Genomic DNA, 19,956 nt, shown 5'->3' on the forward strand with positions numbered 1-19,956 from the left:
GCTAAAAACCTTTGATTGAATTTATTCACATCAAGGGTGCAGAAAGCTGATGGGTACTTATGAGCAGATATCGGTAGAATTTACGGCAGCATTTTAATGGTCGTGAAGAACTTTAAGCAGCGATTTTTGAATGTGGGGGACAGGCCAGCCCTGTTCTGGGATCTGTATAAGTGCCCCTAAAGGATTCTGAGTTTTCGCAGCTTCTTTTCTTCTTCTATGTCAAATTTACAGTCTTTAGAAATTCCATCTCCCCCTCAGAACCGCACCCCGGGCCCCTCCCCTCCAGTGACCCAGCCCCCCAGACTCAGCTGATAAGAGGTCCAAATAAGGCTGGGGGTAAGAAGACAGGACTGATCATCTCTCCACAGGATCACTGGGAGGTCTGGTTTGTAAGCTCGATACCCCTTTCCCTTCAAGGGAATACCCTGCAGGTCAAGACACTAGAATTTACGACTTTACGGTTAACAGACGATCCCGATATTCCCGCCTTTCTCTCTCACAAACGCAGCCTCTCCAGTGGTTCAGGAACTCGCTGCTAAAGTGTCCTCTGGGGCCGAATGCTGGGCTGAAGGGCCCAGGTGCTGCCTTCCCCTCCCCCCATGGCTTTTTCATTTGGCAGGTGAATTCTGGTTCTATTCTTATCACTAATGCAGAAATCAAGTAAGGCTTGAACACAAAATCCCAGCGTGATCCCCGTGTGGTTCCTGCTGCACTCAGAAGCTTCGGGAAAGCACAGAGGGAGGGGCGCTGGATTTGGTACACACTACCTGGCTGGGTGAGGACGAACACCCCGGATCCAACGCTTGCCCAGGGGGTGCAGATGTCCCTTCCCTACTGTGGAAGAGTTCATCCTCTGTCTTCAGATTCAAGGTGCTACACACCTAAGAGTTACAGAGTCACCTTTTTTTTTTTTTTTTTTTTTGCGGTATGTGGGCCTCTCACTGTTGTGGCCTCTCCCGTTGTGGAGCACCGGCTCCGGACGCACAGGCCCAGCGGCCATGGCTCACGGGCCCAGCCGCTCCGCGGCATGTGGGATCTTCCCAGACCGGGGCACGAACCCACTTCCCCTGCATCGGCAGGCGGATTCTCAACCACTGCGCCACCAGGGAAGCCCCAGAGTCACCTTTACAGACTGCTTCATCATCGCTCTCTTCTTTAATCGAATTTCCTTTCTATCAAGTGGAACCCGAGGGACAGAGATGCGAGCCAGCTTGCCCTACCTGGACCTCGGTCATTTGCTCGAGAGCCCAGCCACTGCGTGGAGAGACACGTGCTTGTGGACCTGGGCTGTGCAGGAGCTACCCTCACAGACTCTGCCAACTTCCGTTCCTCGGGCCTCTCAGAACACCTCCCTGTGGGTTCATCCACTGGTGGGGATGCCAGGCGTGGGCGCCTCGATCACACACAGGTGAGGCCGGGGAGGGGCCTGCTCTAGTTGGAGGGGAGACGAGGCCACGGCTGCCCTGTCTCAACGGCAAAGGAGGTCGCAAAACTTATGGTGAAGAAACAAAATAAATTTTTTTAAGGTAAAAAAAAAACCTGAAAAAAATGGGTAGGGTAAGCTGTGTTTGGAAATCACTACCCCGTCCACTGGGCATCCTGGGGGCCTGTGCTCCCCGGGGGAAGCCTGGCCTCCAGACTCGACGCCTATTTGCATGGCTGGCCTGGAAACAGGTGCCACCCATTAAGGATGGCTGGGCCTGTTCAAGTCCCTTGCTGGTGGAGGAGGCCATACCTGCACAGGGGGGCTGCCCCCAGGACCACACTGGATGGAGGAGAAACGTTCGCTGTAAAGAGAAGAGCAGGCCAAGGGGACTATGTCACGTTCACTTCACCTTTGCTGGAGTAACAGATCCCAAGAGAGGAATGGGATCAAGAAACTGGAACGTGGGAAGTTCTTGGTCTGACCTTTGGCCGAGAGTGAAAGCCCCTCTCTTAGCACATCCCAGGGTCTGGGGATCTTCCTGTCATTGGCAAGGTCTCCTGTGGTTCAGCCAGAACTACACCATCGTATCAGACAAACAGAAGGAGTTTCAACATGAACCCTAGCATTTTCTAAACCATCCAGATTCGTGTTCTAGATCACAGAGTATTTCACGGCAGGGTGCACAGTGGCAGGAAGCAACTTACAGGGAGCACCTCGGTTACCCACCCAAGCTGAGCTGCTTCTGCTGGAGCTGTGCCTGTCCAGGGGCGGGCGTGACATGGAGGGGTGCTTGTCACCCCACACAAGGCAGACAGAGAGGTGTGCTGCCACTGGGGCGGAGCGCTCAAGCCTGGTCAGTTCCACCGTGAACTGTCAGGAAGCTGCCTGTGTAACAACGGAGACATTACACAGAAATCACAGCTGCCCACAAGGCTGCAAGAACCCACCGCTGTGCTGGGGATGATACTTCCTTTTGTCCAGGCAGGTTTGCTCTGGTTATTACCTGAGACATAATTGCTTTTGTTATACATTCACAGATAGCAGAAAAAGACACGCTTTACGTTCCTCATCGTCAATGCCCTACTTACCAACTTCATCCCTGATGTTTGCAAGTTCGATTGACAGCTCTTTTTCTTTCACAAGGGCACTTTCATTCTGAAAAAACAAAATGGATACCAAGAGTCCCCTCGTTTTAGGCTAAATAAGCACTTTCACATGTTTAATTGCTGAATCATATTAAGCAAATATTTATAAGTTGAGCCCTTAAGGAGATAACTATATAAGCATATAAAAAACTTACAAAGCCAAGTCTGACTCACTCATTTGTATCACATTCAAATCACAAAGCTTGCCATATAATATTAATAATACCCATGTTGTGCTTTTTGCACTCTGTATACCTGTATTGCACTCTGTATACCTGTACTGCACTCTGTATACCTCAACCTACAGTAATTCTTTGCATGTCTATGTCCTACACATTAATCTACTGTTATATATTATTATGTATTTTTAATTATTGTCACTATTACGAGATTTTTGACCATGAAAATACCATATTTCTCTGAGGGACAGATGCTTATTTTACCAGCTGTCCCCTTAAACTTACCCTTTTGTCCATACATGCACTGTTACCTACCTAATGAATAATGGGCAGAAAACCTAACATGAAACATTTCTCTTTGTAATAAGACCAACACCAAAACTTAAGTTTCCAAGGTTTTTTGTTCCATTCTCTGCATCGGTAGAAGGAAGACGAAGAAAGCTTACACTCAAAGTGTTACTTACTGTAAAGAATGCCATCTGTCACTAAATGATTGCTTGGCTGTTTTCAAATCAAATACATACTATGACATAAAACAGACGAGTTGAAGACATGAGTCAGCACGAATATTTACATTTGTTGTGATTTTTATTACTACTAAAAATAACTAGGAAAGATGTGGTACATAAATTCTCTTCAAGTGACAGATGCCAAAAGTACAGGCCCTCAAGGAAAGGTTCCTTCATTATGTAGAATGTACTCCCAAAGCAAACATTTCCAAAGAGGGAATTTTGGCCAAAATGGGTACCAAATATCTAGCACAGATATCCTCAGGGCCTCGTGAATGCTCTTTCTTTCTTAAACTTGCTTTGACTTTGATGTCAGCACCTCCGGACAACCTGTGCCGAATGGGAACAGACAGCTGTCACGACCTTGTCTCTGTGTCTGCTGCGTTTAGACCCCGGTGACACGTGTGCTACTTTGGCTTGATGGCAGGGTCTCAGGTTATCCAAAGGGCATTTGCTAAGCAATGTTAGAATTTCATGCCTAGGTAAAACTCTACTTGCATAATAAGCTGCGGGCTATTTTAGTCACAGGCATTAACAATGATTAAGTCACGGTTCTCTTAAGACTGATGTAGCAACCATACACTATTTGAGGGACAGTGGACCCCCATCCCACTCATGGAGCTCCCTCCTCACCCCAGCCCATAGTATCCTTGCCTTCCCTGAATTTCAAGGCTGGAAATCACCCCTGAAAGTGTACATTCTCCTAATCACTACGTGACACTGCCTCGATGCCACGCCCATGGCACAGGGTTGTCCTGAGGGTTAAATAAATTAACGTACGTGAAGCAGTTAGAATGGTGCCTGGCACTTACAAGCTCTGTACAAGTGTTAGCTGTTACTACAACTCTGTTGTTTCCTTTGATTTCGTTTGCAACTGGATGACATCCTATAGATGATAGGTGCTTTTCCACGTTGAGTGCCTGAACGTGTTTAGAGTTGGCATATGTCTTGTTCCCTGCTTTTTTTTTTTTTTTTTTTTTAAAGCACCTTCCTGGCTCTGTCTTGATTCTACTCTAAGTTCAAAGACTAGAGAACTCAGAATAGGCAAAGTGTCTAGTCAGACTGATCACAGGGATAGGTGCTTGGTCTAACAGCAGCTTAATACAGCCGCCTGACTTGTTATTACAAATTAAGAAAACTTGGTATTCCTGAGAGGGTAAGTTTCAGTATTTACCCTGAAATAATCTCAAACGAGTGAAAAAACTAACTTGTTTCTACTATCCAGAATAATTCTGAACACTCATATCCTCAATTTCCGAAGCACAGCCAGAGAATTGAAATACTGTCCTCATCCGTCCAGAAACAGCATCACCAAGTATTCACTCCTGGGCTGCTGAGAGTTGCAAAGACTTAGACGAGGTTAGGCAGGGACTGACTAGAAGGTAACAAAAAACAACAAACTGACTCTAATCTTTCACCCAAAGCCAACGTTTCCCTCAGTGCCTGCAGAAGCCCTGGGACGAAGCCCTGGGTGGATGTTACCCGTGCAGAGGGATCCTGCGTCACAACCCATCACACTCTGCTTTCCAGCCACGGAAGAATCAGGCATTTGGGGACGGAGTGGCTTGAAGGTCCAGCGAGGAGGACAGGCCTCGGCTGGACACAGTGATGATGCTGATGAAGATCTTCAGACCTGAGTCACTGAGATGAAAAGCCACCGCTGGTACCTGTGGCCAGGCCTGCCCACCCATCTTTGCTTTAGGAGTGAGAGAATGAAAGAGAAGACGCAAGAGAGGAAAGGGAAGAGGATGGGAAGGGAGAAGAGATGCAGGGGAAATAGGAGGGAAACCAGGCAGATGAGAGACCCTGCACCCTCTCCCTTTTGAGAAGCAGAGAAGAAGACGATCCATGAAGACCCGGGCCCCGCTCATCCCCAACCTTCTGCAGGCACAGATGACAAAACCAACTGATCTCAGAGTCATCAAATAGACAAAGACAAGCAACAAACCTGGTGGCTAAAATGTCAAGGAAAACGACCAAGCTTGGGTAAGGTCTACCGATCACCACGTCAGTATTAACACCAACCTTGACCAAACACTTCCTCGATGCCAAGGCACAGCGCCGGGTAAGCCCTTTTGCTCACTTACTCCCCCAAATACTCTCAGGCAGGTCCTGGGTTTTATTTCCCATTCTGGAGGACGGAACTGGGGTTCTGTGGTTAACTGGCCAAGTAACCTGCACAACCAGCCAGGAAGTGGCCAAGCAGGAGTTTTCACCCAGGCTCCACACTCTTTATCAAACACTAACACAAGGAGATGCTCCCCTCTGTCCCGTGCTTACCTAGACCCAACACCGGGGTCCAAACTGCACCCGTCCTCAGCTTGGATCCGAGCTCTCGTTACCACGAAGCTTCCCCGTCTAACTGGAGGAGAGGCAGTGCCACCCCCTGATGCCTGTTTCGGTGGAAATGCTGCCTGGCTGCGTTCACACCCCACCCGCCCCGTGCCCTCCCTGTGTCTGTCCTTGGCGTGGATCTGTCAGTTGCGCTTCATTTCCGTTCTAGCCTCTGTGTGGCGGTAACAGCGGACAGGGCAGCTATTTAGCTTTTCCTCAGTCAGCGTTCTCGAGCCCTTTCCGATGGCCTCCTGAAGGCGCTGGCACGGCTCTGCTCGTGGAGGCCAGCCCGAGCAGTTTGGCTGCAGCCCTCCTTCCTTAAGTGCTTGATTTTGAAATGATATCAGCTCTTCTAATTTGTGAATTCTCTGCATCAATCACGTTACTTTTTGTTTTCTGCAAAGCAAACCAGGATGATGTGACGCTGCCCTGCAACGGAACGAGTCGACAGCCGAGACTTCAGGACACTGTGCTCCGTAGGCAAGAAAGGGACCTAAAGGGCATTTCCACTCGCCACTCCCTGCCTCGGAGAGTCACCTGTCCAGCCACTGTGGCTCAACGGAGCCCAGCGGCCTCCCTGCCAGGCCCTGAGGGTCTGCTCAACACCAGGAGTGAGGCTGCCCCACAGACTCCCTTCCAACGGCTCTCGGGCACCATCCCCTCCCCTCCCCCACCCGAAGCCAGGTCCGGAGCGATGATGCAGTGGGAGGGCTGAAATACAAGCAGGGCCTCCTCGGGGCCTCGGTGTCAGATCAGTGCTTCCCTACATGGGGAGTGAGTGGAAAATTCCTCGCTGGTGCCAAGCACATGAGCCCCTGCGTTCAGTCCGATGGGCTAAAAATAGAACTCAGTATTAGGCATCCAAACTATCCTAGTGATACGGTCCAGAAATTGCCAAGTCGAAGAAGGCCATTTCTCTAAAGTTACTGTTTACTCCAGGGCGGGCTTAACTAGAAACGGACACTTGGAGAACATTCATCTCGGCCCCTCACCAGCAGCTGTGTTTCTCAGCCGCCTCTTTTATGTGGTCACGCACCTCTCCTCTGCAGTCCAAGTCCTCTAGTGTCTCTGGCGTGGTCCACTGTGCTCACAGACGGAATCCCAGAGGCGCTATCCCCACCAAACATCCGAGTCTCCCCTCCACCTCTTGCCCTACCAGGTCTGCTACAGTGAAGCCCACATTTCTTCTTAGACATGGCGCTGCGAACTCTGGAGAAACACTGCCTTTGACCTTTCCTAGCTACAGAAGCCTGGCAAAGTGTACAACGGGCTCATCAACTTCAAGCAACTGGATGTGTGGCCAGGTCCCAAGCAAGCCTGCCGCACTCTGTTATCCTAACATGCTTGGTCAACGGGGGGCTGTCTGTTCTGGGGGCTGGTGCTGCCCAAGTGACTAGTGGTGACAGGAAGTGAAAACGCCCATCTGTGTTATCATCATCCACGTGACCCTCACTTAGGCATCAGCCACCTAAGCCCCTCCCCCAATTAGAAATCGACAGGACAGCCTGGTTTCTATTAAAATTGAATAGATCTGTTTTGAATGATAATCAACACATAAAACGCTGCGTGAATATGAGGTGCTTTCACCCCAACTGATCCAGAAACAGGAATGTATCCAGCACAACACATATTTACTTAGTGTCTACTATGTGACAGGCAGACATGCCAGGCAGGATACTTCTGCCTTCAAGAAGCTTAAGTCTCCCAAAGAGTCAGTAAATAAATAAGCAATTACAAAACACTGTGATACAACTCAACCAGGCAGTGCTGGCTTGGGAGATTTCCTGAGACCAGAGGATGCGTAAGCAGGGGGCCCAGGAAGGGAGCACCCCAGGCAAAGGCCAGAAGGGTCATCGACACAAGACAGCACCTGGGGCTATTCTGGGAACCTCCGTCACCCCCATCAGAGGGGCCCTTTTCCTTTTCTTGCCAAGTGTCTGCTTCTGGTCTCTGACTGTCCCTGAAAGAATGCCTGATCAGCTACAAGGGTACTGATGACAACTTCATAAAATTCACTGTAGTTCTGAGTGTTTTTATCAGCTCCCTCTTCCCCATCTGATACATTCTTAAAAAGAGGGACATATGTATGTACATTTAAAAATATATATATATGTAAGCTTAAAGACTCCCAGCTCATCTTTCCTATCTTTTTAGCCTGCCCTGAAATTGGTGCAGATCAGGAAAATTCAATCGCGTGAGCTGGGCCACTTTTTCCCAGGCTAAACAAAAGAGCCCTAACGAGGAGTGAAAAATTAGAATATCTACAGAATTCTGGTATTTGAGGAAACATCCAGATCCTTTTTATTATGAATTTTTGAAATCCTAAGTCATATACCTACACATGAAATTACAAAGAGGTTAAGGGATTTTTTTCATTCATCCCAGAAACAATATTGTTTCTCACTCATGAGTTCACAGCTGAGGGTTTAATTCTACACAGTAGAACCTGTCTTAATAGGGAAACATTTTCTTTTGTATTTCAAAACGAACCAGCCACCAGGTGACATCAACAGAACACCTAAGTCTTCAGTGTTGTTCTCTTTTCGCCCTTTGTGAATACTGCATTCATTTTCAATATCAGTATTATTGTGAAGATGGGCCAGATTCATAATATAGCTCTGTGGAAAATTCCTTTGGGAGGTGAACTGACCTTTTATTCATTTCAGTTATTATGGCTTTAAGGCAGCATTGATGCCCTGCTTTGACTTAATCAATAAGTATTATTTCTTTCACATATAATTAACACAGCCCACTGTATTTTATGTCTGCTTTTCTAGTCGGAAATGAAATTTAATATAGACTGATCAAAGGGAAAAAGCATCATTCACATTTAACATTCTTAAATACGTGTCAGTGTCTAGTCGCGTGGAAAATGAGCAAAGCCATATCTGGTTTCAAAAGAAACCAGACTAAATTTTAAGATGCATCATTCCAGCCTTTGCCTTTGTGCATGCTTGGGTGTTGATGACCGCCGAACATCTAGCTTACCTAAGAGGCGGTAGTTAATAGGGGGGGCATCAGAACAAACCTGGATTACCTAGGAACATTTCGGAAGGACAGAGACTTGTGGGGCCCGAGGAGAAGAAATGTGCGTCGAAAGACGTTAGGCTGGAACATTCTGGATCCCAGAGCAAGCAAAAGAAAGGAAAGTTAGCCAGAACCATGATGTTTAATCCACTTATGTCTCACTGAAGAAGTCTCCTGACCTTTCTGGATTCTGTCGACTTTGAGTGACCTTCCCAAATTTATGACTGTCCCAACACCCGTGCGCACCTGGGACAAGCAGTGAGGTGCCTTCCCCCAACTCACACCCCTACCAAGAATTTAGAGAAAAGGTAAGTAAGATTAGCCTCTGAGATGACAAGCAACACAGAAAAGGTTAGGCTAGAGATAGGCAAAGTAACCCCTAAAGGGTAAGGACCGGACCTAAAGCAGTAAGACAAGAGTGGGTCATAGAAATGGAAGCAAAGCAAAGGGAGATCGGAAGAGGCAGTCACCAGGGCGAGTAGCAATCGCACAGCCTCCCAAGTGATTTCAGGCTGGAGTGGGGACGGGACATGAGGTCACTGGATGCCTAAGTAACATTCCCTCCTCATCAAAGCTTCTTATGAGGCTCGACTTTGACTCTAAAAAGAAATCCCATGTTGATCGGGCTCCTAATCATTCGTTTGCTTGTCAGGTCTACTACTCATTGTTAAAAAACAAGTTGGCATTCTAACTGTACATCTACTTGATTTCTCTTAGTACCTCAACGTTTCTAAGAATGACCCACTCTGGCAAGTGTCTGCATGTGCAGAGCTGCTGGCTTGAGCCTGGACCACACTGAGTCTGCTGGTAATGGACTCTTGGGGATCCATCTGGGTGTCCCAGGGGCCTTCCTGGGTCATACTTTTCCCCTCCAAATACCTGTAGAGAGTGAGTCTTTCTACAGACCGCCTCCCAAATCCCAAGATGGATCCCTGCTTCTTCTTAACTCAAGTTAAAATACCTGGGTCTGGTTTTCAGCCTAGAAAACATTTCCCCACACTCCCTATGTGCTTCTGTGTCCCGATGCTCTCATCTTTCACCAGAGTGGGCTAAAATGTCTTCACCCCCACACTCTTTGCTTAGAGGTACAGTCCTTCTCAAAACTCTACCCCGTTCCTCAGCGTTCAAGTCATGATCCACTCCTTCCAAGAAACCTCGCCTCTGATTCCAGCACTGACTTCTCCTTTCACTGGATTCCAGAAACAGGTATGATCAGTACCACATGACTTTCACTTAATGATACACCAGTCTTGTACTGATGGTTGAACTGCCCTCTATGTGTTACTGCTGCCTACCTCACTTGCAATTTCTCTGGAAGAGGTGGGAATACAACCAGACAAATAACTGGTAAACTCCATAGGACAGGCTGTGCCTTTTAAGAATTCTTTGCTAGTCCCCATAATAACTGAGCACAGAGCAAACGAGTAAGAAATACCGTCGATGTTTTTACAGGTGTTTTTAACGTTAAAATGCCTAGGCATGATCAGCTTTTAAAAACTATTTGTTCACTTAACAACTTTATATGCAGTTTATACCCTAGGTAAGATTCCTTACTTTCCGCCCCCCCCCAATAAATTCATGTTAAAGAAGCATCTTAAGACTAACATTTCTTGGCCCATCTCTGAACTGATGACTTATCTACAATTGTCTCCCCACTCTTTTCAAAACATCTTTAGCTGCACTATGATCAAACTGTTAAAGACATTTTTACTTCACAAAATAAAGTTTTCTATTTTGTATTTATACAGAGTTCGGAGGGAATGTTTCATTTCTTTTCTTTTTTATGGTTTATTAAAATGGGCTAAAGTAATCAGAAACAACTTCATCGACCATTTTATCAGGTCTCTTTCAAACCAGGTTGATGCTGGGATTGTCAGAGCTGATCAGCAAACTGAAGGATTTTATGGTGGAACTTAAAGAGTAAACTGATTTCCAGAGTTTGCAATGGAATCCCATGATAGTCCTAGTAGACCATGCCTGGCCCAATAGGTAACTATTGAATAAACAAATGATTTTGGCATACTGCCTGTGAAGTTATGCTGAAAGGTGGGTAACTAAATAAAACAACAAATTTTTTAATTAAAAAAGGAAAGCCCTTAATCCCTAAAATGAGCACCTATGAACATACATCTATAAAACCGCCAATGGGAATACCATTCTAAAATATAGCAAAGAAACATCAAGAAATGTGGGTGTAAACTTAATGAGAAAGTTTACAAATGCTGTGTAAGCTTTTAAGTTTTCATCAGGAAAGAATAATTTGCCTTAAGTTTGAAGTTTCAAAGCTAAAACATTTGCAAGTCACTTAAACATCGCACTGCGATGAAATAACATTTAATTATCTTCCTAAAATCTCTAATTTAAAGACTGACACAGGGATAATATTTTTCAACAACTTGATTTGAAACAAAAGAGGAGGATGGATTCACTTCAAAATATATTTTCTCAAAAAAGACCTTTAATCAGCTTCTATTTCGAAAACTTTTGTACCACAGCTTAGAAATATGAACATTATAATATTGTTGTACTTGTAGCAAATCCTTCCCTTTTATAATAATTACTGTTACAAGGCTTCCTTCAACACCTTTGGTGACCATTTCTCTTGAAAAAAGGGCTTAATCACTTCCATGTTGGATGTGCAGATAACTGAGTGCAAGTGTTGCATATTTCTATTTGTCAAAAGCACATAAATGTGTACATAAATATTTTAGTTCTTAGTCATGGTAGCAAAAGCCAATCCCACTGAGATAGTTATTTCTACTGGAAGAAAAGGACCAGGGGACTTGTAAGGTATCAGTTTAACTTTCCTAGTTGGTATGTAACCCTCCTTTAGGTCAAGGTTCATAAACACAACTGATGACTAAGATGTTCCCAAGTGACCTCCTTGTAATGGGTTTTATATTAAGCCATTCATTTCCCTTCACCTGGTCACATACTATACCTCAAGCCATAGAGCTGACGCCCATGAGTAGAAAGGAGGCAATCTCAACCTCTCGTTAGACTCCATTTCATGCATTTTGAGAAATCCAGATGTGTGTGATAATAAAATATACCACAGAGACAAGAGTGATATATTTTATTTTATATCACTACTAGAAATGCCAGCACATTTCTAATAGTGAAATTAAAAGCATATCTTAATCCCTCTGCAAGCTCACAGGCAAATGTCAAAAGCAAAGAAAGGCTTTGTGTTGGAATTGTCATACAGTGCTTGCTCACACTCTGTTCTCCATTCCCTGGCTGTGAATTTTCCTTCTTCCAGTGAAAACTGGAACACACCCTCAGGCTCTCGGGCTCCTTAAGTTTCCACCTCTATGTTCTTCACCCCTACGTGAGGCAAACACGTACAGAGAGAATAACTGGACCAGTGCTTGCTTCTCTGACCTTAAGAACAGAAATTACAAGGATGGATGCTGTTTGTCAAAAAGAGCGGCAAACTTTCAAAGTTACCAGCTGGCCAAGGGAAACACGTCTAGCTAATCTAAATTCCCCACTGGACCGTCTTAGATTTCGCAGGTACATTAAAATGCAGAACGAATATTCCAAGGATTTCTTGGCAGTTTGAATTTCAAGATGTTGGAGCAGAGAGCCCTCCTGTTTCAGGAGAATGCAACCGTTACATCTGAGACTGCAGGAAGGCAATTATGTAAGGCACTGCAGAGTATGGGAGACCCCGGTGTTTCTGCCAACACCGCTCCCATTCGGCACCCGGGAGCCAGTCAGGGCGGCCTCCTGCTCACCCACAAGACAAGTGCACACACATGCCGGGGACAGGGACAGAGGCGCTGGCTCTGGCCTTCTCTCTGCCCTTTGGAAGGAGGAGGGGAGGGAGAGAGAGACAGGGAAGGCAAAGTACCGTCTTGTCCAGGCACTGAAGGCAGTTATAAGGCTTGCAGCAGCAGTGGCCCATCTCGGCAGGCTGGCTGGCAAGGGGACCTCCTTCATTCAGTGTGTCGGCGGGTAATCGCTAAGGCGAGGTGATGGCTCCAGCGAGAGGGGCGCGCCGCTGGGAGCTGTCACAACTTCCATGTGGTCCCCTCGGCTACCTTATTTCTCCTGATAACTTCAGGAATCCGGGAACCAGAGGAAGGAGAGGAGGAGGAGGAACGCAGGGCGGCCGCGTTAGGTTCCCGGTGCGGGGAGAGGGGAGGGCGGGAGCCAGGAAGGGAGGGAACAGTTGGAGGGAGGGTCACTTTGCCACTGGAATCCTCAGAGTGAGGCAAATCAATTGTCGCATCACAATCGAGCATTTACCAATGCCACCTCCCAGAGGGGACAGCCGGTGCGCCGCTCCCAAGCCCTCCCCCTCGCGCGGTTGCGCCCCGGCGCGACGCAGACACGCCTGGAGAGGACGCAGGAAACACAAAAGGGCTGGTCTTCCAGGGATGCTTGGGCTGAAGACCACGGAGAGGACTGCGAGAGACGTGGCTCTGCTCAAATACTGGCTTTCTATTTTCCCGAGAAGTAAAGACGCTTATAAACGTGATGCATAATACACGGCCTTTCCTCCATGTAACCCGCCTCTCAGGGCATCGTTGCCTGGGCGGAGGGGGGCGGCGCGGAGGGCACCACCCATTGCTCCTTTTCAAATTTGTGTGCCACGAACAGTTTTGCCCCATTGGAGGATATCTTTATATTTGAAATACAATCGTGAAATCGCTTGTCTTATTTGACAGACCAAACCATTCAAGTGGCTTAAGTAATTAAAATTGGGGTGTGGGCAGCTATATCTCATGGGCGTATCAGCATAAAAGTCTTAGCGGACTGGATCTTTCTGGGCGATTTGTAATTTTTCAAAAAGTTCAAAATCAAAAGGGACAGGGGTGGGAGGCGAAGGGTTTTTTTTTTTAATTTCAAAAGAGACGTGGTATTTAAAAATATGTTTGTGTAATCCTGAAAGTAAGAGATGCAAATATTTATGAAATTAACTTTATACTTCCTGATGCCTCGGAGGAGAAATCCTGAAATTTACTGTCTGCAGAAGTATACAATTACATTTTTGCCCATGAAATTTGCCTAAGACTGGAAGCAGACAATAGTTAAAATTAGATAATTTTACTAACTTGAGATTTTTCCAAGACGATTTTAATTAAGTAGCACAGGCGACTTAGATTTACTTGTAGAGAGATCAAGGGTATTTGATGATTAAATGACAACAGACCAGAATGTTTGTCATAAACTTGAAAGGATAAACTCAAATCTTTCTTTAGCACTAACAGGTAAACTGGTATAATTCTTTAGGATGTTTCTATTAAAATTTTAAATGTCAATACACTTTGACCCAACAGATCGACTTCTATCCTACAGTAACACATCTATACGAGAGTGTATGCATAAGGATATTCAGTTTAGCATAATTTGTAACAGCATAAAAATGGGAACACCCTCGATATCCAGCACCTTTCCAGTGTATGGAAACTTTTTTGAAAAATGAAGCAAAACTATACACACATATGCATTTGTATATGTCTACAATAAATCTGTTGGAAAAAATCCCACCATTCATCCAACAGCAGCTGATCCTTGGGGAATGGAAAATAGGGGTGAGCGAGTGAATTTCCACTGTTTACCATCTTGCCAGAATGTATTACTTTTATTGTTTTCAGACAAAGTGTATCAGGGGAAGGCAGTGACCACTGCCTGGGCTCTTTGATGTGAGGAGGTACACAGGTGCCTCCCTCTCACACAGGCTTGCCCTCTCTGGCAGTGAACTCAGGCAGACCTCTCAGAGAGAGAAGAGCTGACAGGACCTTGAGCTTCAACCTGGGCTGAGAGTTGTTGCTGGAGCTTTTGACACTTTGGGAGAAAGACTTGATATTGCAAGAAGCGATGCCTTGGTACACCCATGTTCATAGCAGCACTGATCACAGGCCAAGACATTTGGGAAGCAACCCAAGTGTCCATCGATGGATGAATGGATGAACAAAATGCACCCATCCATACAACGCAATATTATTCTGCCTTAAAAAGGAAGGAAATCCTGTCACATGCTACAACGGATGAACCTTGAAGACCTTACGCTACATGAAATAAGCCAGTCATAAAAAGACAAATACGGTATGATCCTACTTACATGAGGTCCCTAGAGTCGTCGAATTCCTAGAGACAGAAAGTAGAATGGTGGTTGCCAGGGGCTGTGGGAAAGGCAGGAATGGGGAGATACTTAATGGGGACAAAGCTTCAGTTCTGCAAGATGGAAAGAGCTCTAGAGGCCGGAGCCTCATAATGTGACTACACTGAATGGTACTGAACTGTACACTTAAATGGTTGAAGTGGTAAATGTTATGTCATGTGCATTTTACGACAGATAAAAATAAAGAAGTGGTGGCGTGCATTCCCCTGGGGGTAGGCGGTCCTTGTACAGTAAGTTTCTGATCAAGTGAAGACAGAGCAAAGCCTCTCTTGTGGGTGGAGCAGCGGGGCAGGGGGGCTCTAAGAAGCTGGCCGTCTCCCAGCGCCGTGTGCAGAAGGCTTTCTTCGGGCAGAATTGTTTTTCTGCACCTGAGGACACGGTTTCCTTCTAAATTAGGATTTAGATTGCACCGTCCTAGGAAATGACTGCTTGTTCTTGTGCGAGGTCTGAGCATGCTTGCTCCCGCCGCTGCCCACAGGAGACAGGGTGAGAGGCGAGGCTGCCCAAAGAAAGATGGATTCAGCTTCTCTTCCTGTGCACAGAGGGCGCCAAGGGGCCTGGGACTGGCTGTGCTCAAATCGCACACATGGTGAGATCTCAGAGCAAACAATCCAGATTTTGAGAAATGTACCAGTGTCCTAGAGTTACGCCATCTTTATTTTCTTTGTCAGTGAAAAAATTTCAAATGTACTCAAAAACAGAGCGATAAATATGAAGGACCTTCATATTCCCGTTTCCAGTTTCAACAGTTACCAAGATTTTGGCACATTTGTTACATCCATCCCTTTTTTATTTAAACTTTTTTTTTCATATGTCCATCACCCAGCTTCAGCAATGATCAAGATTTGAAACTTTATTTTCACTTGTCCCTTTTCTTTCTTTTTTTTTTTGTTAAAGTATTTTAAAGTCAAGCCCTACACATTTTAGTATGCATTGCTGAAAATGCTGAGCATTTTTACATAATCCCAATGCCGTTAAAACCCCGAACAAAACTGACAATGTATCCTTGGCATCTAACACTTAGTCTGTAACATTTCCCTGGCTCCTCTGAAACAAAATTATTTTACAGCTGGTTCTCTTGACCCAAACTAGGTTCACATATTACATTAGGTGTTAAGTCTCCTAGGCCTCTTTTATCAACCAGTAGGGCCCACCCTCCCCTTCCTATCTCCCTGCCGCCACTGATTTGTTCAGAAACTGGGTTGGTTGGCTTATAGAATGTCCCACATTCTGGACGTGCCTCTTTGCTTCCTTGTAATGTCATTTCCCTTGTTTCTACCACCCTGTAAATAAAATTTAGTCCTTGAGGCTGGATGAGATTGGAGGTTGAAGCTACCTGGGCAACAATACCTCGGATGTGATGCTGTGGGCATGACCCTGCCACCCACTGGGAAGCACACAATGACTGGGGCTTCCATCGTCAGTGATGCTACAGTGAATCAGATGTGACGGCTTCATCTCTTCCATTATAAAGTTCCCCATCATCAGCTCATCTAATGCTTTCGTTAATGATTATTACCTGAATTGATTATTTCATTAGGAGTTACAACATGATGTTCTGACTCTATCATCCTTTTGCATTTCTTGGCTAGAATTTTTTTATAAGAAAAGAAATTTTCTTCATCAACTAAGGCGATTTCAATTCCCAGCAATACAGGTTGTACAGGGAAGATGGGATAAATGCTCACTCCTTTCCCTTTAAGTGCCAATTTTCTGAATAAAGACTTGGGGTTGTAATGGTACCTAATGAGGTTATTTGCTTTCTCTCACTTCTTCCAAACATCATTATAAATTCATGTTTTTATGTTAATATACACAATGTATTTTAATCGATTGCATTTATTACTATTTTTAGATGCTCAGTTTATCTCATCTCTGACCAATGGGAGCACCTTCTTAATGGCCCCTGTGTCCTTCTGACACAACTCATTCGTCTCCTTTTCTTGCTTTCTGACACAACACGGTATCTTAGGCTCACCTGGGATGTTTCCTGCTACAGATCTGGGACCAGCCATCCCTGCCCTCCAGGTGCCCTGGTTCCTTCTGGTTGGGGATGGGAGTTACACATCACAAATCCCGTGTTGTTCCTTGTCTTTTGAGGGCCACCTGTTTGGACTGAGATTTCTCTTGAAGGAAGTGGTCCTTCCCTCAGACAAAACGTCCTTGGAAGGTGTCATGAAGAAATCAGGATGGGGCCTTAGGATGGAATGAGACAGTAACAGCTCCTTCTCTTGGGGCCTTCAGATGAGAAAAAGTGCTCAATGAAACTCACTTTGGGGGAGATCGACTGGCCTATACAACATGCCCAAGCCAAGGGCCGGCATAGGAATTTTCTAAAGAGTCCCCCAAATGCATGGATATCTGAAGAAAAGGCTGAACTTCTTGAAGGCATATAGAATGGGGGATTAGACTATTGTAACTTAGCACAAAGGAAGCTGTGACCTCACAGCCTGATGAAATCTGGGACATTTTAGTTCCTAATATTTAAAAAAAGTTTGAGATGAGTTTTATTCCTGGCATATTTTTTTCTTTGCATGGGAGTAGGAACAAACATTCAGAAAAGTTATAAGAAGGTCTATTGGGATACCTCTTCAGAGAAAATCTCATAAACACGTGATGTTTTAGAGCGATAAATAATGATGAACATTAACTGACCATTAGTAGATGCCAGGCACTGTGCTTAGGGCTGGCATGCAAACAGCTCATGTAGCCCTCACAGAGCAATGCGAAATAAGCCCTATTATCATCTTCATTTTGCAGATGAGGAAAATGAGGCTCAGAGATCGTACATCCTGCCATTCAAACATCAAACGAGGAAAAGATGGAGTGGGGTCCTGAACTCAGATCTGACTCAAAAGCTATGTCTTTACCACTGTGCTTTTATCTGTAAGGCCTACATAATTATAAGTTTGTGTTATAATCTGGATAAGGGATGTGGGTATATAAAAATATAAAAGAAATTCAAACATACTTATGAAATTGCCCCACATTTTCAGAATTTGGAGCAAGAGCCTCTACTGTAGTGTTCTTTTTTTTTTTTAAGGTACATTTACAAACCAATGTACGAATAACTTTAAACTGACACAGTAGAAACCTTGGGCATAAGTCAACGTTAAAATAGTCAGCTTTATTATTCCTGTTTCTCTGTCTTCCTTGAACTTGGAGTTCCTGACCAATCACCCCTCAGACCCAAGGCTTCCTCGGCTCAAACCCGACTGCCCTGTCCCATCGGTGCCACTTCACCTCTTCTGCCTGATCCTTCCACAGGAGTGAATTTTCTCCTTCTCTCTGATTTCATGTCACTGTGTGTACTTGCTCTTGCTCATGACATTCTGCTCCATGTAATCATAACTGTTTACATCTGTCTTCCCCAAAATATCCCACCCCCTTACTGTGCCTCCCTCAGTTCACACCCACAGCACCAGCAGTCTGCCTTGGGACTAGGTCTCTGTGACCACTGCCTCAAGTGATGTGGGAAGGACCTCGAAGGAGTGGAACTCAGTGATGGTGGCTTCCTGGCAGAAGCGTTTTGTTGCTTCGTGCAGCTTGTCAGCCATGGGCCATGTGCAGGAGGAGGTCAACGAGATCAAAACTGTATGTCTGTCTCACTACTTATTTCAAAAGAAAAACCATGAAAAGCGATCATGAAAGGGCCTCTTACAGACTGTCAAGGCAACCATCTGTTTATTTTGGTTCCACCGTCCATGCCTCTCCTGTTTCCATGCATCTAAAATATGAGCTGCAGCTCTTGCACTGGATTTTAGCAAAGGGGATTGCCAGGAAAATATGCATAGCATTTACCAAATACAATCCATCTAGAGATTTTAATGAGGTGAGAATGGGCTGGAAAATATGAAACAGAAATTTTGAAACTGGAAGTAATTGATGGTTATGATCATTTGCATACAGACAATAGATGCTCTGAAACACCTTTGATGTAATAACCAGGATCTAGAATATTAAGGGTATTAAAAAAAAAAGAAACAAATGACATATATACTATTCTGTTCTTAGATACTTGTCAAAAGAGCTGTCACTTTTCTGTAATACCCAAGTAGGAAGGCTGCTATTTAGGTATGACAGTCTTCTTTGTTTTTAATCGGTTAGTCTTTGACAGTACCTTTATTCTTTTCCTTTTAAGTCAGTGACTAGGATGACTGCAGGAGAGGTATCCTCCTTAAGTTTCTGCATTATATTCAGAAGAGCTGTCTACTCTTCTAAGAGACGTGAAATTCAAAATGACCTTTACTAGCTGGATAAATAGGCTGGACAAGACTGGATAACTGATAAAATCAGATACAGAGATGGGCAACAGTTGGCAAAGCTGCAAAGTGCCTCTGTCTATTTGACATACATTAGATAAGAAGGATGGTCACTGTGGACCACAAGCTGAATATCAGTCAGCAATGTGACTGACTGGCCATTATAAAGAAAGGGTGAAAGGACTTGGACACTGGAATGGTGTCTGTGACCAATCTAGGTGTCTATCCCAGTGCCCTAACCCTTCTTACTATTCCATGATGAAGCAGTAGCCTCTTCAAGAACAGACGGGATGACTGCAGGAATGGGAATGATGTGTAACTCACTGAACTCAGCATATGGCTTCTTACTTTTGTTAAGACTAGTCCCCAGCACCTCAGTTAGGTGAAGGTTTTCCCAGAAACCTCTACTCTTCCTTTGTAGCACCTCTCACCATGGCAATCAAACAGTTCTCTGACCTGTCTGTTTGCCTTCCTGTACAAGGTCACCAGCTCCGTGAGAGCCTCTAAGGATGTGACAGCACCCTTATCACTCAGCACAGCACCAGGAACACAGTAAGCACCGGTACATGTTGAATAAATACATTAAGCGTTGAGCAGACTCATCCTAGTTAAAGTTGAAGAACTTCAAGACACAGAGACCTGCCAACGCAGCTGTTGCTCTAATGTTTGGTGGGGGGCGTTTACGACCCCTGCAGAACATTAATGCTCGGGCCCAACTGCATAGATATTGTCAAGCAAAGACAGAGAAACCGCTCTGACATTGCCTGGACCTTTCTTTCGATTTGCAGCTCTGAAGAAGTACAAGACATTAAGGGTGCCACTGTGCATTGTTCTCTTTACTGCCTAAGCGTGGGAGAAAGCTCACTCTCCCAACCGCCCTACTATTTTCCTCTTTCCCTTTTTCCACTGATGAGAAGACCCTGGCCATTTATCTGTGTGGG

The 19,956-nt window shown here is 45.2% G+C and overlaps 1 protein-coding gene across 2 annotated transcripts in view; it reads right to left on the reverse strand.

Moving 5' to 3' along the window:
- LOC307065017 (microtubule-associated tumor suppressor candidate 2-like) overlaps positions 1 to 12,539 on the reverse strand; it is a gene marked incomplete at its 5' end in the record, with an annotated part of 58,659 nt that extends 46,120 nt beyond the window's left edge. Inside the window, 2 exons of one of the 2 annotated variants that reach the window (XM_079721771.1) lie at positions 2,515 to 2,581; positions 12,477 to 12,539. In XM_079721771.1, coding sequence (XP_079577897.1) covers positions 2,515 to 2,581; positions 12,477 to 12,530 — 121 coding nt within the window. The remainder of the gene's footprint in view (positions 1 to 2,514; positions 2,582 to 12,476) is intronic. The other variant, XM_079721770.1, reaches the window with a different exon arrangement.
- Between the last annotated feature and the right edge of the window lie 7,417 nt (positions 12,540 to 19,956).

The sequence above is a fragment of the Hyperoodon ampullatus genome, assembly GCF_949752795.1.
Source record: "Hyperoodon ampullatus genome assembly, chromosome: 16".
Taxonomy (NCBI): Eukaryota; Metazoa; Chordata; class Mammalia; order Artiodactyla; family Ziphiidae; genus Hyperoodon; species Hyperoodon ampullatus.